At 45.8% G+C, this 26,853-nt stretch overlaps 1 protein-coding gene and 1 long non-coding RNA gene across 4 annotated transcripts; both read right to left on the bottom strand.

The window, feature by feature from the left end:
• Positions 1-4,320: 4,320 nt before the first annotated feature.
• Positions 4,321-13,293, bottom strand: NABP1 (nucleic acid binding protein 1). Its single transcript, XM_052675803.1, has 6 exons — positions 12,979-13,293; positions 12,707-12,845; positions 9,615-9,686; positions 8,239-8,311; positions 7,944-8,010; positions 4,321-6,578 (listed from the first exon to the last, which is right to left on the bottom strand). Exons 1-6 carry the CDS (start codon positions 13,067-13,069, stop codon positions 6,391-6,393), a joined length of 630 nt encoding a protein of 209 aa, XP_052531763.1. The 5' UTR covers positions 13,070-13,293; the 3' UTR covers positions 4,321-6,390.
• A 1,273-nt stretch (positions 13,294-14,566) lies between these two features.
• LOC128077111 (uncharacterized) lies at positions 14,567-24,042 on the bottom strand. 3 transcript variants are annotated; one of them, XR_008204832.1, is made up of 4 exons: positions 23,862-24,042; positions 19,720-19,855; positions 16,249-16,807; positions 14,567-15,706 (listed from the first exon to the last, which is right to left on the bottom strand). It is a non-coding gene; the product is annotated as an uncharacterized LOC128077111 (long non-coding RNA). The 3 variants fall into 3 exon arrangements; XR_008204833.1 differs by lacking the exon at positions 23,862-24,042 and having other exon boundaries at positions 16,249-16,360; positions 16,507-16,807; positions 19,720-22,817; XR_008204831.1 differs by lacking the exon at positions 23,862-24,042 and having other exon boundaries at positions 19,720-22,817.
• Between the last annotated feature and the right edge of the window lie 2,811 nt (positions 24,043-26,853).

Raw genomic sequence — 26,853 nt, forward strand, 5'->3', positions numbered from 1 at the left:
GCTGACGGAGCTGGGGCTGTACAGCCCAGAGAAGAGAATGCTCTGGGGAGACCCGAGAGCAGCCCTTCAAAAAGGGAAGGCACAGAAGAGGAAAGGCTCTTCAGCTGAACAGGTGACAGGACAAGGGGAAATGGTTTCAAGCTTAAAAATAGTAGATTTAGGTTGGATACAAGGAAAAAGTCTTTTACAGGGAGCGGTGGATGCTCTGTCCCTGGAGGCTTTCAAGGTCCAGCTGGACCAGGTTCCGGGCAACCTGATCTAGCTGCAGTGTCTCTGTTTATTGTGGGGCAGCTGGACTAGACGGCCTTTAAAAATCCCTTCCAACTCTAAGGATTCTATGATATCCCTCTTGTTGGCTTCGCAATACTCATTAATGTCTCAGGTCCTGCTTCGTGTAGAAATTACCTCTGACTCCCTGCACCACTGGAGGAAATCAGCTGAGTGAGAACACCCAGGCTCGCCGTTCCTAGCAGCGGGCCCTGCCAGCAGCAACATGCAGCCAAAATGAAACTCAATTGCAAGTGCTGCAGAAAGGCTTTCAGGAACCACTTCTGCACAGAGGTTTCTTACTTCAAGGTCATCCCAAACCACATCAAAGGCAATTCCGATAAGTAAGAGCACAGGAACAGCTCACTGGAGTCTCACAAATTAGAGAAGAAGGGAGCAGGTTCTCTTTTCCTCCCTAATTAAGGCTTTTAATTAAATTGCATCTTTTTCTTTCTTTCTTTTTATTTTTAAAAAAGAAGTTGTGTTCTTTTCGTTGGTTTTCTTGCCCAGTCAAGTGCTGCTGTAAAAGCCAGCATCAGGGCTCCATTAGCTATTTCTAAAAATAAGCCATATTAATTTGTTTCTCCAGCACCTGGTGTTTAAAGTTATTTCTTGGCAACTTCTGTTCCTGGCATTTAAACCTTTTTTGCATGCAGCTGAAGTCTGACAGCAGTACTGGTTATCCTTCCCTGCCTTGCTAATAATTTGGTTGATGGCATGCAGGTGGGTCCCTCATAATTAAAAAACCCATTTTCAAAGTTTGCATTAGGTGATTTGAAAAAACAGAGCACTCCATTCCAAGGCTAAATATAAGTACGCTGCAGAGCACCATGAAAATATTGCATAATTTAGAGATAAAAATAGTTTTGCTTTATTCAAGCTAGACAGGATAGGTAGACTTTTACTGCAATCAGCCTAAACCTCATCTCTTCAAGTTGCATGCTCAAGTTGATTACAGAAAATTAAATTTAGCATTAATCAACCTAGAAAAGAGGAAATTACAAAAACGAAGCTAATGCATAAATCATAGAAAATAACAGTGGAAAGAGCTTCAGGAGATCATTTAATGCATCCTCACACTTGCCCTGTGCCAAAATCACTCCCCCTCTCCCCAAGCCACTCCTGACAGCATTTGTCCAAGCGTTTTAAACATCTACCTGCCAAAGTCACCAGCTCTCCTGTTCCAGGCTTTACCTGCTGCCACCCAGCTATAAGGGTGTCCGAAGCGAGCAGGAATATATGTCTGAGAACATCCCCTGTGCCCACCCTGTTACAAAGGGCCTGGCCCAGGAGCAGCACCAGGTGGAACAGATCAGATGCAAATGGCTGCACAGCCCACCTGGCAGGATGTGGGAATTTGCTCTCCCTTCCCTCCCCTTCAGGAAAAAAAAGAGAGAGAGAAATGCGAATTTCACCTGTGTACCTAATTTTCTCAATTTAGAGAGAAAAGCCTACACAGTGGATGTGGCTTTCAGCTTTTCCATTGCATTCAGCTTCTACACCAATGCTGAGTTCAGCTCCCAGCAGCTCTGCCCATCATCTCTGCTTCCACAGCTGCGATCCTATTGGCTGCACAGGGCCAAAGGCAAACCGTGATCGCACGCAGCGAGAACTCGCACATCACTACGGGGTCCTGCAACGTGCAACTGCGCTATGTTAGAGCTCGGGTTATCAATTTTTAAGCTGATTTATTCTTTTTACATACCAGTTTCCCTACCACATGGCAGCCGGTCAGCACTGGAGCGCAGCAGCGCCTTGGACTTCCCCTGAGCAGCACAGACTCCCCCCCTTCAGCTCACAGGAGGGAACTAGCTCTGAACGGAGTTACCAGCACATGAGAATTCTCCTCCCTGAGCTCTGACAAATCCTGATGTTTCATTCCTTTCCTAATCTTGCTCCCTAGGAAATGTACAAACCTGGTCCCTGTTTATCAGCTGGGAGCATGGCTATAAACACAGCTCTTATACCTACATTGCTTTCTTCCTGAGGAAAAAAAAAAAGACAAACGTCAGGAATTTGGATAAATTATGAAGCCAAATACAGTCCTTAACTGTTCCCCTTGGTCATCTCCAAACTTAGTTTCTAATCCCTTTGAACTCCACCCTCTGTAGTTTAGTAAGTCACTTTCTTGGGACTTTTTCCATCCCCACTGCAAGATGCTGTGTTCATACGCATACATACGCACACAGATGCCCAGCACAGAATGGATCAAAAAGCATAAACCCCACAAAGGGCTGCAACAAACTCAACCTCCCTGGAACGTGACTACAGGGAAGGAAACGAATAACGTGACGACAGCTGAAGCCAGGAAGTGCTTCCCTGAATGAGTTCTTGAAGTGACACAGCAGCAGTTGCCCCCTGCTTTGTTTTATGCAGATAAAACAGGATGCGGGTACCCTGTCACAGGACCCAGGCTGCCCACACTTTCCTGTGACATGCTGGTGCTCAGCTAAGGGGAGAATCTCCTGAAGTTGATCAATGTGAGATGGTTAGGAGCAAGCCCCTGGGTAATTTGGCATGCAAAGCCACGCTAGGCACCCCTGGAGAACACTGCCAGATTGCACTTGGTCATGCTAAGAAATGCATGGCTCCCTGGCTAGAGAAATACGGGGCAAATCTTCACAAATGCAAAAGGACCAGGGAAAACACTGGGCCCTCGAGAACACAGTGGGGAAGCTCCAGCTGAAACACTTGAACCTGTCTCTATGAGAACAGGCAACAACTCTTGGTTTTGGGACGGGAAGGGCATTAGCTGTAGAGGACCATAGAACAACCAGTCCACCAGCAAAACATGGGCCTTAGGGCCTACAAAAACTCATTTGGGCTCAGAGATATGATCTGTCAGGCCACGACTAGCATCCTCACAATACTTTTCTCACCTATACAGACTTCACTTACACAGAAAAAGATGTCACACAGCCCACAGCACCTTCACAGAAGCAGCACTCGGTGCCCATACACTTAATAGCACTTGTGCAATACTGTAAATCTGCACAGGACTGCAGCTTGGGCAGTTTTAACTAAAGGCCAAAGCTATTCAGATGACTTGTAAACACAAGACCGAGGCATGTGATGCATAATCACTGGTTTCATGTTACTTAGCACCCCCTCCTCCCTCCCTTATCCCTGTGGATGTAATCACGTGGCCTCAGCACATGTTGAAGACTAACTGGTGCCTCACAGTACAGGGTTGCTTTTCCACTTTAAGAAGGAATAGAAAGACTCATTCTGAGATAGGATTTAAGCACATAGCAAAAGTTTGCACTGCAGTATTGCTGAAGTCTGGAGCAGTCCCTTTGGCATAAGGAAAACAGCAGCACTAGTGATTTGGATACCCAGATGCACTGCAAGCTGTAGTTTGGACAAGTGAGCATCTTCCAAGTTTATCCTGCTGTGATCCACACTCCATAAAATGAGAATAATCTAAAGGAAGGGCTGTGCAGGATCTACCTAAAGACTTGTGTTAAAAACTTCCTATAGTCCTAACCAGTGGGCCCCACAGGCTTATAGTGTCTGAGTAATTCATGACCACTGCTTGTTTACACAGAGAAATGTTTCTGTGCAAGCCTCCATACAGCAAGGTGACAGGATCCAGATGCAAGGCAGGCTCGCAGATGCCTCTGCCAAGTTGAGAGCTCTCTATCTTGACACTGATACCTCTGAGGGAAACAACTTTTTTCTGTTAGGTTCACAGGAAGCTCAGAGGAACCTTGAAAAGTTGCTATGATTATTTACTTTAAGTCCATGCGACTTTTCAGGGCACAGATCTCCCCTGCAAAGAAGTAAAAATTCATTAATAAATTGAAATAGTTTCACACAAGAAACACAAAGGCAGGAACATTACTAACCTTGAAAACATGGAGACCAGCCTCTTGTGCTTTTTTTCCTCCCAACTGCAAATCAACTGTCCATTTGGCAACAAACATTTAAATTTCACATCATTAGTAATCTCTATTTTGTATGTGAACAACTTCATTTATTAGCTTAATAAAAAGACCAAATGCATAGAGCTGAAAACACCAGGTAAGTACCTCAGCATACACTGAGAATGGGTTCAGAACTATAATCAACCTTCTTTATTATTGTAGAGAAACCAAGATCACCAGGATTGCAGACATCCACAACTGAGGAATCCCAACAAATACAAAGTCACCACTGTGCTATTAATTGCACTGCTCACTTACTACAGTTACAGCTGTGACTGCAAAGCACAACTCTTACACTAGATTTGCATCTCATTTACCTTTGGAACATGTCACGCGTACTTCACAGGTTTAGAAGTCCTCCTGGCTTCCTTCTCACAAGCATATCAAACATCTTAATGCAACACCACATAAAAGCTTCTCCACACGTCTACGCTCTATGCAAGGTCTTATTTTTCTTAATACATAAGCAATTTGAAGTCCCTGAGTTACACATTTCTTTACACCACCTCCCCAGAATGCACTGCGTGCTTTAGGTTTACAAGTTACCGCTGTCGTCCCGTATCAGCACCAGCGAGCGTCCTCAGGAGGCGCGTCACCCTCCCCTGTATGCAAGACAAATTTGGCAGCAGGCATCAGGAAAGCACTTGAACGGGAGACAAACAGTACGCAAGCCTCCCTAGAGCTTCCTTCAGATATTTGCTGCTGCTGCTGCCTGCTTTTAAAAGACAGATTGGTATTTCAGAATTAAGCAAGGAACCTTTGCCCCTCAGAGGCAACTGTCAACAAATCTTAATAGAGTACCAAACATAACTTGTAAACAACAATAATTTCGGGATATATTCAACTAACAAGGATGACAGAGACAACTTGCAATTCAGAAATAGCCTTTTGTCACAAAGTCTTTTCGGCTTGACAAAGAGAGTTAGATTTGTTTTTTTTTAAATGGTTAGTGCAATTTTTATTTGAGAGGTCAGCTATAAGAAGAATTAAACAGATGAATCCAGTATGACATCTCAGCTTCGAAGTTGTATTTTAAACCTGATCTGAAATATGGCACAGAACTTTTAATATCTAGACTCAAAACATTTGTAATATCAGAAATAAAACCACAGCTATTTCCCTCCTGGGAAGATTGGGGTGGGGGTTAAGTTCTCCAAGGGATAACTCGTATTCCATATAAAACAGAGGGACAAAAGCTTAAAGCATCAGAACTGCAGCTGTGTGCTTGGCCAGTACCTCTGCAATCAACACATCCAGCTTGATCTAATGTATAATTCATTTGGAAAAGTGAATGAAGGAAAAGTAGGCAGCCTCATCGAAGAGAGATGCAATGCAGCATTTGAGAACAGTTTCTGAAACTCATTCTTTCTTGGAGATGCAGAGTCCTGTAAAACTAGCTCTGAGCTTTCTACACCAGGCATAGCTACAAACAGTATTCTCCAGCGCTACCTGTAGTTAGATCTGCCGCATTCCAAGCAAAGCAAGAATGAGTATTCAAGCTTCTACCCAAAGCAAAAATAATCAGTGTTGCTCTCCTTGACACTGACAATGGTGTATTACTGAGAATTTTTCTTTAGAAGAGTATACAGGCTTTTGCAATCGGAGGTAAGGCCTCAAGACACTTCCGAGGTCTTCAACTTCTGTCTGCGTTAATAGTTCTGACTTAGGAGGCACCACAAAGTGCTGACAACATCACTTCCTTATACTTATTGCTTTTGCAAGCTATGCCCATTCTAAGGACACCTAGTTCACTACAGCATTTTCCCTTCTCCAACATTTCTCTTCCAATACAAAGTACTCCCACTATTGGAAGTCAACATATGTGCACACAGGACGTGACAAACCATTTAAGGCTCTATGGTTGACCAAGAGAAACAGAAAAATACATACACATTACCAAAATTTGCTTCCATTTGACAAAGGGTATTGAGTTTTAATTGAGACTCTTCAAACCATTACCCCTCAACCCTCTTTATTATCCACCTTTTCTCCCTATTCCTTTAATTTATGGGAAGACTCCCTGTGCTTCCCTAAGCAAAACAAAAATATCACATTAAGTTTGCTCCATAGACCAAAAGGTTAAAAAAAAAAAAAAAAAAAAGACAAACTGGTTCACAGTTAACCATAAATAAAAGTGCAATAAGTGTTCAAGTAGAGTGTAGAGTTTAAGCAAGCTGTACAAGCACATTTGGCATAGTCATCTTTTAAAGGCTCTGCGTGGGTCCCTCCCATTACTGACAGCAGGGGGAAGAGGCTGAACACTATTAGCTGTTGCTGGATTTACAGGTCCTCGTCCATTGCCTCTCCCACTACCTGCGTAAGAGTGGCCGTGATTATATGTAAATGGAAATCCACTTGATTCGGGTCCAGTTTGTAAACCATTTCCTAGAAAAGAAAAAAAAAAAAAGGGTCATCACAAGTTCCCATTGACTCAAGTCACTGTTCCCCTACACAAGTTAACAACAGGGAACACAGAGCCTGCAGCAACCAACAAACCCCAAGCACTAGAAAGAGCCTCTCCAGCTTTTCCAAGGCCCCAGCCTGCAACTTACCTTCTCTCCATCCCTTCCATCCACTTCCAACTAAAGCAAGACAGGCCACAAGTAGCATGACAATTATTTGCACATGAGGGAGATATGAATCTAATGAAACTAGATCAATGCTTTCAGAAACACTGGCTTGCAGGTAGCACGCCAAGATGTTCCAGAGACATAGCAGGGCAGAAATCAAACAGAAACAAGCAAAAGGAAAGCAGGCTGCACACAGATGATGCTTATTACATCATCTCCTATTACCAGACTTCAGAATAGAAAGCTATCTTGGGAGATCCAGTCACAGAAGCAAGTCAGCTAGCACTAAGCACTCATGAATTGAAGCCTTAAGCATCATTGTTCACATTTTGTTTTCATCTCCTCTGAAGACGTGCCTACATAACAACTGGTTTAAATGCCCGCTTGGCTCATTTTGGAAAAGGAGAGGCTGGCCTAAGAAAGCACTGCCCTTCTTTGCTCAGACGCATTTGCTTTCAAAGAAGCAAAGAAGGCTCATAAGTGAAGTACAATCTGAAACGATAATCACATTATGAAAGAAGCAGACAGTCGCTGTTTAGAAGTTACACAGAGCTTTGGAGCAGTGAGTTATGTATCTGTTTGCAGTCATCCATCAGCAGAGCTTAGCTGTACGACACCAGGCACGGGGCTTCGTGTAGGCAGCCACAAATAAGGTTCCCTCTGAGCTTACACCCACTCAAGACTTTGAAGCAACTTCTTCAAGCCTTAACGTTTAAATAGAATATATTACAAAACCACAGTCAGATCAGATATTAGAATTCAGATTACCACCACTTCTATCTATTTTGAGGAGCTAACCTGGCAGGAAAACCCTGGTAAATGGCAAGATTTTTAAGGCCAAGATCTCAGGTGGCTTAAACAAAATGTCTCCTTTTACTCCACTTTATAAGCAGAATTTCAAGTACTGCCAACTCTCTGAAAACACCAAAATGATCCAGAATTAGTTAAATCCCTTTACATGGTACAGGTACCATTAATATTCTGATCTCTTCCTCTTCTTGGAAACAAACCCCAAAACCATCACTCGGGAAATGTTTGCGTTTATGTGCTTGCAAGCTCAGACCCCACTCAAAAGACTTGAAGTGTAGTACATGGTCACCACACAGTGTAACAGAACCTTTAAGTTTCTTTTCATTCTCATTGACATACTTTCACTTCCACAAAATGAAAAATGACTTACCCAGTGGCCCGAAAGTACAAGAACTCATATTACTCGATGCACAACTATTATTCTGTTCACCTTGAGCCTTCAGAGAGATATAAAAAAAAACATGGATCAGAAAAGTTTTCATAATTTCATATAGAGGGATTGATTTTCTTCCTGTGTTCTTACTGCAGCTGTATACAGAAGTTACCTGCTACTCCAGTTATTGACTTAAATCTACTTATTAGTTCAAGACCACTTTTCCAGAAGAGTCACAGTATTCATAACAAAGAGCACTTCATGGTGGAAGTCTCAGACAAGTTCAACATACCAGTTTGCTCTGTCCAATGTGTTCTGAGTTGGGCTCACTGAAGTTTGGCACTTCTGAGTATACCATGCAGAACCTGAGGAGAAATTACCATTACGGGGAAGTTCTAGAACTGTTTGTAAATTTCTCAGCTCTGCTACTCAAAGAAGGTTTGTTCCACACATCCCGCCACCAAGTACTAATCCAGAGCCCTCTCCTTCAGAAAGGGTCACTAGGTTTTAAAAGGCCTTGCTTGTTGTTCGACCCCTGCGTAGGACTGTGGTGAAGCTGTCACACCTATCTCTGTCAAGCAGAGGAAACTACACCTTTGCTGTAGCAAGTCAAACAGCCAAAAGAAAACAAACTGTAATAAAGAGCTCCCTTCACATCTCATCTCTGCAGTTTCGTTGAGCACCCACTCACGAGACAGTCACCCAGCCTGCTCCCAGATGATGGCTGCCTTAGCTATCTAGGGAAAAAAAATACTCCCACACATTCCCATGCAATGAGCACCCCATTACCACAATAATGCAGAAAAGCCCAGAACAAGAACAAAATTCAGAGCATCCTTTCCCATTTAAGTGGGCCTTAACAAATAGGTCCACTAATTGACCACATGGAAATCATAGCACAAATAACGATTCTGAGTTGCTAAACAGAAGTACAGCTCCCACTGGGAGGCAGAACCTAGACTAAGACTCACCTCAATCCAACCTGTCAGACTTAAAACTCCGCTGGATGATAACACTGAGGCAATGACTCGGCACTAAGAAAATCCACAGATAATTCCTCGTCTAAGAGGGGGGCCATCCTATAGTACTACTTCCCCAATGACTACAAGGGCTCCTGCAGCGCTGTGTAACAACAGAAGTACTCTTCTAGTTAGAAATGTTGCTATTTTACCTGTTGCCTGCCAACAGCCTTACTCCTTCTGAGCCACAAAAAGTCACCATCTCACTTAGTAAGCTGTTTAAAGACAGTTTCACGAGGCTTATTTCTGTTTAGATAAGATTCACTCAAGTTACCTTTGTCTTCCTTTTTTGTACTTCATCTCTCAAGCATAAGAGACACAAGGCTTCCATCAAAATGGTAACTCAAGCCCAACGACTAAGTCCTTTGTCATTTACAGGCCATCCCGTCACCACCTAACCCTAAAATCCAGACCTGTGCCATGACAGAGGCTAATCTACCTCAATACGCTTAACCAGAGAGGACCAGAAATCACTGCAACAAATGTGCAAACTCATGTCAGGGGTACCCGTATTCTATCTACCCATGACCACACAACACAGTTTTGCTGGCCTAGCATTGATGTGTTGAGAGCCACTGCATCTTATACTTACCACAATGCTCTGCTGACAACTGAACATAAAACCATGACATGGATGTGTAATACTTACTCCCCAATTTTATGCAGCTCTCCTCCTCGTCCTGTGTAAAGTGTCAAACAGCCTTTCCACAGAGATGCATACCTGGCCAAAGAGAGGACAAGCAAAGCAGTCTCTTAGACAAAGAGAAACACCACTGCTGAAAAAGCAAGTAGAAATATGACATCTTCAAGGATTGGAAGGTACTTCATATCAGAATTAATGCTCTAAACAAGCCACAGGGACCTCAAGTGTTCTCAACTTTACAGCACTAAAAGATTTCGATCTTCACGTTTTACCTCTAGCAAGCTAAAGTTATTGAAAGCTCAGCTGAATCCCTTGCAAACTCCAGGAGACCAGCCAACTATTTTGAGACTTGCTCTTTCCATGGCTAGAGAAAACCTTGTGACCCATTCCTGAAGAAAAGGCATTTTGCCAAAAGCAGGACCCACGTTACCAGTCAATGACAAGTCTCAGTTCTGGGACTTGCTACACTTCTAGTAGGAGCCAGGAAGAATCACAGAATTGCCAAGGTTTGGATAAGACCTTCGAGATCATTCCAGAATTCAAGACCTTCAATGATTACCTTTGTTTACTGACAAATATAGATTTTGCTAGCAATATGTAGAATAGGAAATGCTTTTCCAGTACCGATCCTTAGCATTTTAAGGCACAAGTCTGAACACAGAGTTCCAAGTGACATATAGAAATACACCATTAGCATTTTTGGATTAGAGAAACATTCACAGGACAGAGCACAAGTGACAAATGGCTCCAGGCACTGGAATCTGGGCTTATATAAAACCTTCTACAGAGTTGTTCCTTTCAGTGAGCAGCATCGTGTAAGGATAACAAGGCAAAATTCACACTGGAAGCCTGGATGCATAGCAAGGGACCTAAAAGGAGTGTAGGCGTGTTGATCTTCCTGCAAAGGAAGCGCAAGCCCCACACATTCCACCCTCAGGAGTCACTGATAATCTGGAGTCACCACTTCCTTACGTTCCGGTCTATCTTCACAATATAGATAAGGAGCCCTCCTCCTGTCCTTTGCCTGAACAACTCACAGGGCTCCAAGCAGAAGCACCAGGGAGGGGCCCCAGTGGCAGAACAGGACCCTAATAGCAGTGCAACGGTGACCTCTGCTCAGCACAGACAGTGCCATGGTGGTTTGGAGCCTGTCTTGGGTTGTCCATTCAGAAGCAGGAGTAATGTTTTTCAGCTGGTGGTGCCACCTTACGTTTTAAAGATGATTCCCTCTGTGTTTCACCTTTAATAATTAGTTAGCTGGATAGTCTTCATGCAGAACACAAAGGAAAATAGAAACAAGTGAAAAACAAAGCATACATTTACTGTGACAAGACCCAACAAATCTTGATACCCTCCAGCAAAAAAATTATTCCAGGTATGTGCGTTTTGCCTCACTTGGCCCTGAAACACTAAACTCAAGAACTCTGAATTTAGAAATGCTAACTGCAGCAGCTTCCTGTGAGTTAATCAGCCAGGGACAGTAAACAACAACAGTACCTGTTTTTGCAGAGAAATGCATCTATATCTACTGGAAATTCAGCAACAGAAAGGCACATTTACATGTAAAGCCTAGCTAAGCTTTACTACTTGCAAGGATAAGCAGCTTGCACTGGAAAGAATCAGATTACCCTACTGAACAGAGCTGAAATCTACCTGTCTTCCAATGGCAACATCCCACACTGAAACCAAACTGAATTAAATGTGTTCAGTGTTCGTATGTCTGCTCAAAGGCATTTGTCAAATAGAAGAGCCAAACCAGAACATACTTAGCACATAATAGGGACTGTAATTACACAGTCTAAAGCAGGCTTGCAATTCATGTAAATGAAGGCATGACTTAACCATCTACAAAGATGGTGGATGTCAGCTCATAGATTTAATTCCTGCAAGCCAAACTCAGTTTTCAACATGAAGAGATGCAATGACCTTCCCATTGGCAGCACTGAACTACCAGAGCAGCTGCAGCAAGCCACCGTCAGAGAATGCTGCTAAGGAGTATCACAACTTGTTTCAATGTCAGCTATGCGTAAGGCCCTATCCTGGCCCAGAGCCCTGGTTTCACTCTGCACATTTCAGTGCCCCAGCACTGCCACGTGCTCTCCACGCAAGCAGGCTTCCCCAGAACCTCCTCTGCTGAGGAGTCAGCCCATTTCACAAAAAAGTCTGCATGGGAGGAAGCAGCTACAGGCTTGGCAACAAGGGTCATCCAGTTTCTTTCTAAAAATCAGGAACTACACTGAAACAAACAAGTGGAGGAGCTCAGGTAACAGCTCCAATGAGTAACCTTCTTATTATTCTTTTTCATAAGCACAAATTAAAAGGAGCTTAACACGTGCTGCAGTACCACCATCTCCTGCAGTGCTGTGGGAAAGTATCAGAGCAATGAATTTGAAGAATAAATTAACTAACATGAACTCAAATGAAAGCAACTGCTACTGTGTAAATAGCAAAGTGATGTGAAAAAAGATTTTTAAATTGCTTTTAAATTGTTTTTTGTTTGTTTACCTTGCCACATCCATGAAACACTGTATGGGTGGTTTTACTGTGAGAAATCAAGCGGCACCTACCCAAACATAGGCTCTGCAGTGTAGCCCCAGAGTGCAGGCTTACGGTGAATTTGAGAAGGCTCTCCCATGCCTGTCATTCCTGCTAAACCCACTGCAACGAAAAGCAACTTTCATACATTAGAGATGCTATTCCTGCCTTTCGTTGAGGAGCCGACTGCCGGGGTACAATTCAGGCTGTAAAGATAAGCACACGGTTCTCCCTGTCCTGCTTAGTTTACAGACTGGGACCGTCGGCCACACGCACTCCCTATTACAGAGCTCCAGAGAACAGCGCTTTCGGGCCTCAGCACCGCCGCCGTGACAAGCGCAGGCCCCTCCCACCACCTAGCAGGGCACACGCTGGCGCTGTGCAGTCCCGGGCTGGAGCGGACCGCTTTCATTTGGCAAACGGCCCCCGGGCCGCTCCAGCGCGCGGAGCCAGCCCGAATGGCGCGGGCCGCGGCTCCCTGCGCGGAGCACAAGCCTGCTTCCAACTCCGAGCCTTCGCACGGTGACAAAGGAGTCCCCGGGCCGGCCGCAGCCCCTACGCACCCTTTGGTGAGGCGGATGATGTCCCCCGGCTGGATGAGGCTGCCGATCTCGTCCCACACGGAAATGGTGATGCTGCCCGTCTTGTCGGCCACCTTGCAGGACCTCACCTCGTGCCCGTCCTTGGTCTTGGTGACGCGCCCTGCGGGAAGGAAGGGAGGGAAGAAGAGAGGAAGAGAGGGAGGGGGGGAAGCGCGTTGCGGGGCACGGCGCGGCCAGGCCGCGGCTCCGCGGGACGTGGGCGGCCCGGGCGGGGCGTGGAGGCCGCCACTTACCGATCTCCAGCACAATAAAGACGACATTTAAGTTTTTCAGTCCGGGTTTTATGTCTTTTATAAAGACGTACGCATCGCTCGCCGCGCTCATGCTGCGGCCGGCGGGGGGGACGGGGCGAGCGGGGGACGGGGCCGTGCCCGCATCCCGCGGGGCGGCGGCGGCAGAGCGGGGCCGGGCGGGGGGCACCGGCAGCCCTCACACGGGACGGGGACACGGGCACCGAGGGGCTGCGAAGTCACTGGGAGGCTCGCTCGACTCCCCCACCGCTCCCTCTCCCCACCGACACAACACACACCGCCCGCCTCCCGCTCCCGCCGGCACTAAGGCGAGCATGTGCTCCGCGCCCCTTTATATACCGATCGGGCACGACCACCCGAGGGGCCGGGCGGGGGGAAGCGCTGCCGAATGGAACCGTCCAGCGCACGCGGAGCGCGGGGACTGGGCGACGGGCGGGCGCGTGCCGGCGCCGCGTGCTGATTGGTCCGCGTGGCCGCCATTTTCCCTTTGCCCGGGCGCTCCCCGAGCGGGCGGGGTTCGGTGGTTGCGCTGTGCTTTCTCTCTGTCGATCTGGTCTGTCGCAGGGACGGTCGTGCAGCCTGCCGACCGTGGCGGTGTAGCAGGGCTGTGTTGGGAAGCGAGTCGGCTCCTCCTCAGGCTGTCCTGGTGTCTGGTTGTGACACGGACGTGTCGCACTACGGAGGGTTCCTGCAAGGCAACTCCCGGCGTGCTCCGGTCTCCTTCGCTGAGGGAATGGGACGCGTGTGGGAGGGCTGTGCCGCCATTAGGATGGCGTTGGTCTCCACAAAGCGCCGGTGGCTGGTGCGAGGGCTGACGGGCCCCAGTTCTGCAGGACCGGGCTTGCAGCCTTTCTGTGGCAAAGCCACGAGCCTAAATCCTGTCCAGCACCAAAAAAACACCCCAAACCTATGCACACACCCTGAACTCTACCAGGTATATTATCTCTCCCTGGTGGAGAGATAATATTCAGCGTGGTGACGATCTGAGTCACATTAAGCGACAGCAACGTCTCAGTCACCACAGTAGCACCTCAGCCTTCATGGACAGGTTTCTCCCCAAGAGCTGTTCATCCTGTGGAGAGTCCAACGCCTTGCTTGTCTTTGAGCTCATCAAAGTCTTCTGTGGGGGATGCCTGGATGGTAACAGTTCACCTTGCTGTAAAGTGGCCAGTGCTCTGCCAAGAGTGGCCAGTGCAGTGCGGTGGGTGAAAGAGCCACTGGCCATTGTTAAGTGCTGTTTGGGAAAACGTTACCAGGTCTACAGATAAAACAGAGACACTGTCAGTCTTGGAAACGAGTTTGGTCTGAGCTCTTTCACAAGTGACCATTAAAGTTGTTCTTGACCACTCTGAAGGTGCTGGCATTATCAGATTCGAGCCATAGCAGGGGTTCTTCAGGAAGAGGGCGGCAAAGCCAGGCAGGGGAGAGACCACCAAGGGAATTTTTCATCCCCTCCTCTGCAATGGCTAAAGGATTTGGAACAGAAATGTCTTACTAAGCTCCTGTGGGCTTTAAGCAAATCATCCTATGGTTCGCACCGCCTTCCTCTCCGATTGTTGCATGCACCTGCTGGAAGTCTGCGTGCAATTACAGAGCTGTGCCCACACTGAAGTCTTCAAACAACTGGAAGAAGCCTCCCATTTGCAGGCCCTAGTTGTCGTGAGGGACTTCAACCACCCTCACATCTGAACCTTGGATACAACAGTGCTCAAGCAATCTGGAGGGTTCAAGAGTGCACCAATGACATCTTCGTGGCACAGGTCAAGGAGCTAATGGCAAAAGGTCCTGTCCTGGACATGATTCTTAAAAACAAGGAAGAAGAACTGATCGGGAATGCGAAGGTGGGGTCAGCCTTGGTGGCAGTGACCGTGAGATGACTGAGTTCAGGGTTCTGAGGGAGGGAGCAGAGTGAAAGGCAGGACCGCAACCTTGGTTTCAGAAGAACGAGCTTTGGCCTCTTCAAAGATCCGCTTGTAATACAGTCATGGGGAGAAAAGGTACAGAGTTGCTGGTTGGCATTCACGGATCACTTCCATGCTTAAGAAAGATCCATCCCAACAAGTATGAAATCAAGTGAAGACAGCAGGAAGAAGGCAGGCAGGCTTTTTTCAGTAGTGCCCAAAGACAGGACAAGAAGCTCAAACAGACATTTGAGATTTCTTCTTTAATTTTCTGTGAAGGTGGTCAAAAAACTGGAACAAGTTGCCCCGAGAGGATGTTGAGTTTCCATTCATGGAAATATATATTCAAAACCAAGTAGGCATGGTCCTTGGCAACCTGCTGTAGCTCACCTCGCCTGGGAGCAGTTGGACTCGGTCATCTCAAAAGTTGACTTAAAATTCTGTGATTTCTGTGAAGAGTTTTCCTGTCTGCCAAGTGCATAAAGCAACACAAAGCTTGACACGAGGAGTAAGAAGACAAGGTCACAAACTTCCACTGTATCAGTAAGTGTCCGGGACTGAGTTGGGAAGACAGAACTGGCCATCTTCTCTTTAATTGTCAGGGACATACATGATTTTTCCAGGTCTGTTTTAAGAAAGCGTTAAGATGTCTCTTTCTCCACTTATGAACACTTTTGCTCTCTCTCACAAAGAAACATTTAAAATCTTTCTCATATTTTTTTAATCAACATTCCAGTAGTCAGTCCATGAGAGTGACTTTGATGTTATACAGCAGTGATTGAATGATTCCTATTTGCTGTGAAGGTGACCTGCAAAACAAACCACATTTTATCCTCTGCTTCTTTATGATGTATAAAGAAACCAGAGTTATTATTAATTTATTCTGTTTTTCTGTCATCTTCTTTCCCGCTTTGTTTTTAGGGCTAGCTAGTTGTATCTGCAGGCAGTGAAAGCCCCAGCTTTCTGACCTCCTTGCAGGAGGTGTAGTCAGTTTTCCTCAAAGAGGAGAAGCACAGAGGTCATTAATGCAGGTGCATCTTCAGGTACAAGAGCTTCCAGAAGGCTTCCAAATACCCAGGAACAACAAGTAAAACAAAGCCCAGAAGCCATGGCAGCAATATGCAATGGGAAAAGAGAAATGTACTGTCAATATCTACAATTCCTGCAATAATCTGATCTTTAAAAATGTTAATGAGTACTGGCTGCATGAGTGGGTCACACCAAGAGACAGCACCAAAACTGTGCTTCTGCACTTCACAGGATATCTGGTAAAGTGTGTGGCTGCAGTCAAAGCTGAAGCCTTCCTTCACAGAGGGATTTGAATGTCTCTGTGCCATTCAGCCAGTCTTACCACAATTACCAAATTCAGCCCTTCAATGGATTCAATGGATTTCTCCTGCAGCGGTTCCACTGATGCATCTAAATTCATTTTCAAGCTCGTTTGCTTCCTGAAGATTTCAATTCTGTGTGCAAGATTTGAGCATTTGTAAGCTAAGGTTATAGGGAGCTTTTAATCCAAAACAAAATCAGCGTTAAGTTATTAAAAGATTTCTCAGCAATCTCATATCTAGCAAAAATCCTATGCGTCTCAATAGGGCTATGATTTCACCCTCTGGAGTTATGCCAGCAGAGAAATTGGTCCAACCTTCCTCCCCACACACACAGCCTTTTCTTTCAGTTGATCAGTATTCAGTGCTGCTGGAGTCCCAGAGTAGGCCTTCCTGCAAAAAATCTGCCAGCAAGAGCTGGTGCACAGCGTTCTACAGTACACAGAAGCCCCAAAATGCTGCCTTTCGCCAACCTTACCTCTGACGTTACCTTACCTCTGACACCTTGAGCACACCGTGTTTGGTCAGAGGGGTCATGATTTCTCTGAGGAAATTCCAGAGGAATTTAGGTTTCTATTTACCCTGTACAGTAGACAAGGAGAGCATAGGAGCTAGTGCCTTCTCACCTTTGCCTGAAGATCCAAGGGACGACGTACAACAACTCTCAAAGATTTGAGGCCCCCTAACACTCACTGTTGCTCTTTCTTAGGTCTCCAGTGAGTCCTATAGCAAAAGGAGACCACATAGCCTTGCTCCTTGATCAGACAGCTTACTTACTTTTTGTACTTAAAAAGTGCAGTTCACACTTTGGCACTGTAGCCATGCCAGAATAACCCCACTGCGTCTATGAGGAACCCAGTCATAAGCACACCCAAACGAGTACAGTAACTCCTGGTGGTTTTTTGTTTTCTGTTAATTGTGTGAAAAGATGCAATCTTCACGCCAACAAAAATGTGCAGTGAGCCCTTGAACTAGCCATACTGTCATGGCTGGTTGGCTAATACAAGAAAGAAATACTTAAAGTCAGGGAGTTTGAGCGGGACACAGAGCTTTGCACAGGCCGTTCCATTTTCCCTGGAGTGAGATGAGTCACTTGCTTCACATACATGTGGCTCAACATAGGGCAGCCAGCACTGGGAAGCTGCCTGCTGTGGCTCAGAAACCCCTAAATTATCAGCAAGGCAAGCCCCTTTCCATCTGTTTTAGTCAAAGGAGGCAACAGTTCAAAAGGGTTTATGAATGCCTTCTACTTCTCTGCAGGGAGTGACTCCTGCATGAGCAGTCCCATCACATGGTCTGTGGCCTCACCACACGCCCTGAGGACCAGGAGGATCTTGGCTCTTTCTGCCCTGGGAAGGGTTTTCAGTGCTGTTCTCTGCAGACCCACCATACCATGCTAGCTGCCAGCTGGCTCCACATGGGCTGGAAGTTCAACGTTGGCTTGCATCATCTAATGATGGCCTTCAGAAGGGATTTATGATTAGGAAGAAGCCTTTGAAGATTTAATTTGGTTTGGATTTTTTTTTTTTTAAATGAGGATTTGGGTGTTTTGTTTTTTTGTTTGTTTGTTTGTTTGTTTGTTTTTTCTGAAGCAGTGCCTGCTTTTTCATGAAAGTTTTTGATATTGATAATATGAACTTATACCTTTCTCAAACCTTAATATAAGCAGCAGAGTGTGTTTTCCTTACAGCAGAGGAAGGAAAATGAATGTATATCTCCTTCCCCATATCAATTCCCTTGGCAGAGAAACCACATCTCAATCTCCCTGCCATGGAGCTGGATGAGGACATTAGGGCACTTATCCTGCCCCAGACAGCCACCACTCTTCCTCTGTGACCTCCCAGCACCGTCCATGTATGATCACTGTCTTCCTGATAAGATCAGGGTTTGCTACTGAGTCAGACTTGGCTGTAACACCTGGTGGAAAAAAGGGAGGCACAATGCTGGGGTGCTGTGCTGAGTCAGTGTGGGAATGCTGGCCCTGCCCTCTGTGCAAGCAGAGCACTATAGTACTGGTGCTGCTGGGGACATGAGTGTGTAGGCACAGCCTCAGTTGTTCAGCTCTGTGCTAACAGCAAAAAGCAAGTCCTACACGAAATAAACAGATCTCATTGTGGCAAAGTGCTTCATAAATGACTAACTGCCTTCTGCAGACTAATACAGAATCAAGCTGCTCCAGAGTACAGCAAGTTTTTCTTTTTCTCCCTTCTCCCTCTGGCACCCGTAGTTGTAGTCCGAGGTGCACAGCTTTGTGTCAGTGACTAACAAGTGCATAACAGTCACTGCAGGTTCCTCTGTCTTGCATGACAGCACTACTGTTTAGGTGCTCAGAGGAGGACCTAGGATCCATACAGCTGGCCCCAAATGGATCAGCAGATAAAAAGTGTTTTTTTCAGTGTGTCACACCTGCCAACACAGTATGTTTCAACTGCCAGTGGCAACACAAAGTGGTTTTGTACCACAGCTTTTACATTTCCACCTCCATGTTATGACCATATGTAAAATCAATGTTCCAGCCCAGCTGGGATAACAAAGGAAACAATTTCTCCTGAAACCCACACATGAACATGAAATACATGAGTAATACAAATAGTTCTTTCTGATTTATCACTTCTGGGAAAGTACTATTTAAAACAAACCAAGCCAGTTCATGATATTTCAAATCACAAAGAGAAAAAAATATATAGGAAAAAAAAAAGTAGGAAAAAAAAAGCCTTACTCATAGCAATAAGAGAGGTGTGGGAACCTATTTACTGCAGCTTAGTAGAGTAACACAGCCAGGCTGCTCTGACATTGCACTTATGAGGAAAAGAGCACTTCTGCTCCTCCTGATGACACAGAAACTCCTGCTGTGAAGGCTGTGAAACAGGACATCAGATTGCAAGCTCACGTCATCAGCCACAAACCAGCCAGTTCCTTTCCTCCTGACATCTCACGCCTACCAGCAGGTTAACTTTTAGAAGCCTGATTTAGTTCTTGCTCAAGGCCCCAGGAGCTCCTCTGAGCAGGGCAGACCTGGTGGAGATGGTATTACCACATGGTCAAAGTGCTTTTGCCAAGACTTTGTTCATAAGCCACATGAGGTGTCTTGGTGACTGCAGTTTCACACCAGGGAAGAGGAGCCTGATGCCTTTCTGTTGGGCAAATGGCTATCCAAAGGCATCAAACAGATACCTTCTGTACATTTTCTGTAGCTACATGCTACTGAAGTTATAAATGTGCAAGACAATTCTTTGTATTAAGATATTTCAAGCTTCTTTTGTAATTTCAAAGAAATGGAAGAGCATCAGTCTATATGCTGATGCTAAGTCATCTTCACCATATGCAGATATTGACCTCCACCTGATGTCTGATACATCGAATTCTAAATAGCAGCACGTGAAGAAAACTTGGAGAAGACCCCAGGAGATGCTTAACTGGCCAAGCTTGTGCTGGGCAGGTGACCTCTCCATTGTGCTCTCCCACACGGGGAAGAGAGCTGAGAAAGTACTTACTGACATATAGATGTGTCCATGGGAAGTATCCAGATCGTCCAGTTTATTTACTTCCTGTATGATCATTAGAAGGCACATCATCCTCTCATCCACGCACTCATTTAGTCATCACTCTCTTCTGACTGATCTTTAGTTGCTGTAATTCCGAATTCAGAGAAGAAAGCCAATAACACACAAAAACACAATAACACGCTCCAATAAACCCGTAAGTCAGTCAGAGCCTGAGCATCACAAAAAGTCACATGAGAAAAGATATATGATGACATGCATTGAGAATATCCCCACATTCACTGGGATCTCTGTCAATCCGTACAATCAATACGTTCAATATTCTGCCACCAAGTTTGTGAGAAAATCAAGGTCTGAGATGAGGCAGTGAGCCCCACTGAACCTTCCTTGCTGCACCCAGCTGTTCTGGATCCCAGCTAGTCTCTGAGCTCCAGGCTGGAAGAGGCACCTTCCTGGACCTTGCATAGCGAGTCTGGATGCTTCTTCCCACCCCCATCCAACATTGCTTCCCTTTCGGCAAAAGACTGGAAGGAAAACACCCTTCTCTGCATCTTATCTTTAAGCAAGCCACTTCAAACCCCCAGAAACAAACCAGATTTGATGGTTGCTACCCCATCTCAGCTTTGCAGCTTTCCTTAATTAGCAGTGTGCAGAGCAACACATAATTAGCAGTAGATATTGTCTGTTCACAGCCTAGTGATGTGCCAGGAAAGGATGTGGAGAGCTCACGTGGAGCCTGTGTCACACCAACACTCCGGCCTGTCATTACAGTCAGACTCATGAGCAGGTTTGAGCTCATCAGGTACCAGTTTCCCAACACTTAAGCAGAGACATGCGAGGCACCCAGAGCACTGCTTTGATCAACACTCTGATTTCCTGGGGTTGTAAATGGCAGAGCAGGTAGCTTTCTGTGGACCACCATTCCCCTCACTCCATCGGCGATAAGCATAACACCAGAGTTAATGGTGCCCCAAGCATCTGGAAAAGTGGCAGTGGTAGCTAATGCAAAACACTTGCTTTTTTCAATATAAAAGCCCCCCAGAACTGGTTCTACTGCTATGTACAGCTGTGCTGCATGGCACAGTGCACAGCTGAAGCTAGCATCCAAAGGGTTAATTTTGCTCGGGGAAATATCTTGTCATAAAGAACTGGTCGCTAATCGCCAGCCAAGTACTTCAGCTAGTAATTACACGATGTGGGCACACAGAGGGCAGTTTCCCAGCCCTGGCACAGGCTGCAGATGCAGGCCTCTCACATCCCACTGGTGCCGTGGCAGCACAGAGATGTGCACCTCTGCCCTTAACCAGCTCCAGGAAGCACTTGCCATGTGAATTAGCACAAAGCTGCTAAACCACCATGGCATCAAAATCAGCAACGGCCATAGGCACACAAAACTGAAAAAACTGCAGGAGTGGTTCTTTGTGTGCTAGCTTTCCCTGTTTGAGGCTTTCTCTTTTGACTCTTAAAGCACTCCAGTAACCAGCGCCTGCTACCTGGAAACATCAGACATCGGATACCTCAGGACATCCTCTGACTCCGTGGCTTACAAAGCAGCCCTCCTCCCTTTCACCTACTGCTTCAGTAAATCCTTTGCTGTTTACCCCCCACCCTGTGTTTATTCTGCAGCCAAAAGGGAAGTTCATCTTCTAGGCCTGTGCTGGCAATCCCTGAAACTGCCAACAGTGAATGTAAACTGCATCTTGACCTCCTGGGTCCACAAAATCCCAGACCATGCTTGGCTTCTTTTCGTTTTTGTAGGATTCCACAGATGCCAAAAGTAATCCTAGTTTACATTAAATACAGGCAGGTCAAAGATCCTCTGCTGATGCTGAGAGTACTACTTGTATGAGTAGGGACTGCTCACAGAAAAAGGATTACTGGTACAAAAAGGGATTAAAGAACCGAAGCTGTCAGACTGTAAGTCTCCCTGTTTGCACTGTCAAGCCTCAAATACACAAGCTGGTCACTGGAGCCAGAGGAGTGCCAAGATGACACTGCCTGGAGCCCACAGCCCCACCTATATCCTCCCAAGGTCAGCCTTGGGCCTTTCGAAATTTATCCTGTTTTGGAGGACACCCAAGACCAATTACATCAGGGCCTGGGGCCCAACATGTGGCCCAGCGTGTTAAGCAGAGCCACGTTGCTGCTTTGGGCAGCTGGGACCAGGCCCTGCCTCCCACCAGATCCGTGATGGGCACCACTGCACTGCTGAAATCTCTGCAGGCTGGGTGCACCCTTGCGTGCTCTGCCTCTGTGCCTGTTTCCCACTGCCCATACCCATACAGCCTTGAGACAATGACCAGCAGGCTGGCAAGAGTACTGGCAAAAGCAGTGAATTGCTCGGGGTGGTTAAGAGCAATGAGGAGAGCGTCAGCAGCAAGCACAAAGCAGAGCCTTTTCCCAGTGGCCTCCCGCAGCAGCGTTTCCAACCCACACACATTTGCACGCTGCTGTTTGAATGCCTGCAGGTTGCTATGGACAACCAAAGGCTGCTGGACCGCCTCACGGAGCAGAGCCCTACCATAGTTTGCATGACGTTAAGGCCTGGCATGTTTGGTGTCCCTGTGAGGGTCCTCATCGCACAAGCTCTTCCTGCTAACTGACTCTCACAAGCCTGGGTGTTCTGGAAAATCATGTCTGTCTTACCTCCACGTGCCTTTTGGATGCAGGCAGCGGTGTTAGCTGCCTTTCAGATGAGGAAAACAGAAAAACATTAACCAACCTGTCCAACATCATGCCAGAAGCCCATGGAGAGCTGTAGAAGACTTTGTCTCCCAGTTCTGCTGGCTGCCTGGCGGTTTCTATCAGGACCAAGACAACTACAAAATTAAATGGGTTTACTCCAATTTTAAGCTGGTGAAAATGCCACTCCGTTGTGTAATCTCACCCCTGCCACAGCTCATCTGTTGCCTTGAGCATAGAAATACACTTTCTTTTGGCCAAAAAATGAGAACGACATTATCAGGTAATGCAGGACAGTTAAGAAATTACAATTTCTGAAATATTCTTTGAGTTGGCACAGAGCAAACATCAAAGAAAAAGACCTCAGAATAGATTTCGTTTATCCTCCTCCATTTAAACGCAATGCATGTCCTCCTCTCCTCCAGCAGATCTGCAAAGAGCCAAGTGATTCATCTTCCTAACAAAACAGACACAGAGAGCACACCTCCCTGATTAATGAAGTTTTCTACCGAGGACTCGGGTACATTGCAGCAGACAATGAGAAATGTGATTACTGCTAATGCAGCATTGACACAAATGTCAATGATGTAAAGCAAGTCATATCTTTTTGAATCAAGGCTCCCTTCCATCATTATTATTTTTGTTTGCTTCTTCCATTTTAATAAGCCGTTGCTCTGTGCATTACCAAAATACTCCCAGGTGAAACCACGTAGGGATGAATTAGTTTTTGTGTAATGCTCCATTAAATAGCAGGCACCTTTAACAAAAAAGGGTGTTGTGTGTTGACGTAGTCCCATTATCATTTAAACACACAATAGTCGAGCCAAAAACTCCATGATGTCTTTCCCTCAGTGATAGCAAATCAGTGTGGGGTTTTTTGTTTGTTTTTTTTGTTTGTTTGTTTGTTTTAATCAAAATCTAACAGAGCAGGAAGGAGAATAATGTCTCTTTGTCTCCCAGCCTCCCTGGCTTCTTCCCAGCTGCGGATCTCAGGGCTTCCAGCCGGGCTGATGGAAGTGGGTCAATGGAGAAACCACCAGTGAGCACCCAATTACACTCACTGGGATACTGTTAGATTTCCATATCTCCAGGGAGGGATTAGCTCAGCTTTGGACGCTTCTCATCTGCTCTCATTCCAGTAAGTAGTAAAGGAATAGGCAAGGATGTGAGAAGGAGCTGAGTTTCCAGAAACTTGGAGAATTGTTAGTGTCATACGTGAAAGAATTCAAGTCCTTAAGCTCAGCATAGAAGTTGCATAAGCAATAGCATTTCTTAAAACCAATCTCATTTCTATACAAAAAATGAGAAACAAGTGGCCAGATGGGATCAGGAAGCAACAGAGAGATAAGTATTGTGATCAAATTGTGAAGTTCTCACATGGATTTAAACTTTATACTGCTGCTTCAGGAAGTGGGGGCACAGTGCAGGCAAAACAAACACAGGAAACTTACCTGGGGGAGAGCTGGAGTGGAAACAGGCAAAACAGAACACGGGCTTCAACAGCTAATTGTTAATGAAACATCAGAAACTTATTGAAAGGAGAAAGTCTGCAGAAGTACTCGTAGCCAACCTAGGCACAGGGGAGAAGATGGCAGAGCAAAGTATGAGGTGTAACAGCACCGTGAGGCAGCTGAGTCATGCCAGTGCATTTGCCCTGCTGCAGGAGGATCGGAACAGAGCACAAACCAATAAATGCAGAAAAAAGTCACAGCACTGGGTGGCTTTCACTGACGTGTGTATTTCTTGTGCTATTGCTAGTTTGCTCACTACTACATGACCAAACTGGGAATGCCTTTGTTGAAAATGAAGCATGCCAGTGGTGGAAAGCTGAACTATTTGAACAAATGGGTGAATTGCTCCTGCTGAGAACATCAGCTCAGTTAAAACAACCACCCTCTTCACCTCTCCAGACATTATGGCTGTCTGGCATCCCATGTATGGCATCTCATAAACACGTAGCACCTCCTGGTCAGCAACTACTTATGTGGCTAGTTCTTCTTCAGCACCTAAGCATTCTGACAAGCTGATGTTATCCCAGATTTATTATTCAGGGATGATAGCATCTTTCAAAAATGAAGAAGCTAGGTCACTTGTTAGCAGGATCAAAAGAGTGAAAATGATGTGTTTATCTCAGAAAATGCACGTGGTCAGATTTTGGAGACCCAAGAGTTTGGCATTCAAGGCAAGACATTTGATAGCAAAATCTGCAAAGTTGTTCAAAAACCTCAAAAAGAGTGAGGAACTTTTATGTCATGTAACAAGAGGAAAGGGCATCTTGTAATAAAAGTTAGGAGCCATTTTTACAGTTGTATTGATGGACTCAGACGTATTATAAAGAACACTCTTAACTTACATGCATTGCTGTGCCCTCAAAGTGAAGACATGCAAAACATGAAAACAAGGCAGACATGCAACAGAAAACTGGTGATAACTTCTTTGTGGGCTGAAGAGAGAAATAAAAAAGAAGATCACATATATGGTGAAAAAGCATGACAAAAATATTTACCCCTCCAATCAACCTCGCACACTATTAGTAAAGCAGGAAAATCTTTCCTAATCTGAAAGGATCTCTTCAGCATTAGGCTCGTGTGCGGCCCCTGCTGCAGGAAGCCTGCAGAGCACTGGCATGCATTTTGTTGGCAGACCGTGTATTGATTGCATCTAGCAAACAGCCCAGACAGGAATGGGATAGCAGCAATGTGTTTCTCGATTACTGCTGCTTGTCAGAACACCTTCAGCTTGCAGCAGCCTGGGCTGCTCTGTGCTTCTGGCATGGTTGCTCTTTGTTTAGTGAGAAAATGCCATCTCCTTCATCACAAGGTCTCTTTCAGACAAGAGCTCATGGAAGTTATCTGAAACGAGCTCACAAGCATAGGTCTGTGGTGTCTTGTTGCCACAGAATGGTTCCTGGATGGCAGTAGTGACAGACATCACCTGCAGTTGATCCTGAGCTTCCTACTCCTGTTGTGATGCTGAAGTCTGAAGCTGCTGAGCTTCAAAAGCAGCAGCAGAGACTCGGGCTTCTCACCAGAGGGCTCTGGTTTTCCTTGGTGGGAGTGTTGCAGCTGAACATTGTGTTTCAGTGTTACAGCCTCACTAAGGGCTCGACACTTGATATATGTCAGCAGTGTCAGCTCTGACCCCTGCAAGAGCCATTGGTGCTTGCACACAGTGACGTGGCAACTTCAACCGGGTGTTGTCAGGGTAAGCACGGATTTCTCTTCCTAGAAACAGCTGAAGAAGCACTGAAAAGGGGTATTGTTTCTCATATCCACAGTAATCCACTCTAGTTACTCACAGCAATGTCAAAAGTTACTCAGAGAAGTTTCACCCTTGGGAGGGTATCAGTCTTGTAATTAAGGAACGTAACAGACTATCTAGAAAAGGGCTTGCTTTGAGTATGCACAGGTGTTCTCCAGCCACAGCAAGTCAGAGGACATCCCTGTTTTCAACCTCCCGAGCGTTGTGTTATCATATTCCCACTGCACAAAAGCACAGAAGACCAAGTCCAGTGTCCAAATGGTCAGTTACTAGTGTTCTCCATAAAAGATTCAGAGACAAACCATGGCGACACTTGTGAATATAAAATCTGAACAAGAAATACCATCCAGAAAAGCTTTGGGCTATAAAAATAGACAACACGAGTTAAAAACATCCCCTTCCATATACCTGGTTAGGCAGACGTTGCCTGGGCAAGCTAAAGGCAGTCACACTCTGGAGCAAAGGGGCAGTCGAGATGACTTTCCAAATGCCCTCCAGGCCGTTCTCTGCAGACACGCATGTGCACAGCTCAAAGCAGCCGCATCAACCACACGGACTGCAGTGCCTGCTGCTGCACGAGAGCGTGGTTACAGCAGGAGCCTTGGCAGCTCTCTTCTCTAAGGAACAGTCAGTGGGACGTTTGGGGAAGAAAAAAACCAACCAAACAAAAAACACAACGAAGGAAAAACAAACTGAATATCTACAGGAGTGGAACACACAACTGGCTGGGAGAATTTCGGGCTCTCATTAGTAGGCCAGGAGCAAACTGTGGCAGAGGCTGGAAGTTGCAGTGTGCCCTGCAAACAAGTAGCTCGGACTGCCCTCTACAGTACACAGCCGTGCTGTGCCTGGGACAGCAGGAACACTTTAATACATAGCCACTTGACGTCCCTTTCAAACCTCGGTGTGAAAGCTTGCTTGGCCACATTTGTATATCTTTACTTCAGACACTTCTCAGTACAAAAGAAATGAATGCTCTTTTTCCTTTGCAAAACTACTTCAATGCCCCTCATCAGTACTCACATTTCTAGTAGGGATGTTCTCTGTACTTCCAGTCCTCTAGTTCATATTTAGAGAGTTATTTCTTGGGAAAACCACTTTAGAATCACCAGAATTAGCCTGAAAATGAAGTCATGGAGCCCTCATTTACCTCGGACTCTGCAAGGCTCTCAGCAGCACTAT

The sequence above is a fragment of the Tympanuchus pallidicinctus genome, unplaced genomic scaffold (genome assembly GCF_026119805.1).
Source record: "Tympanuchus pallidicinctus isolate F22 unplaced genomic scaffold, pur_lepc_1.0 scaffold15, whole genome shotgun sequence".
Classification (NCBI taxonomy): domain Eukaryota; kingdom Metazoa; phylum Chordata; class Aves; order Galliformes; family Phasianidae; genus Tympanuchus; species Tympanuchus pallidicinctus.

Excerpts from the sequence above, each read along its gene's own strand:
- NABP1 (XM_052675803.1), bottom strand. The coding sequence starts at position 13,069 with ATGAGCGCGGCGAGCGATGCGTACGTCTTTATAAAAGACATAAAACCC. Across the intron at positions 12,846-12,978 it reads CTTTATTGTGCTGGAGATCG|GGCGCGTCACCAAGACCAAG; the intron begins GTAAGTGGCGGC and ends TCCTTCCCGCAG. Across the intron at positions 8,312-9,614 it reads GAGCTGCATAAAATTGGGGA|GTTCTGCATGGTATACTCAG; the intron begins GTAAGTATTACA and ends ATTTCTCCTCAG.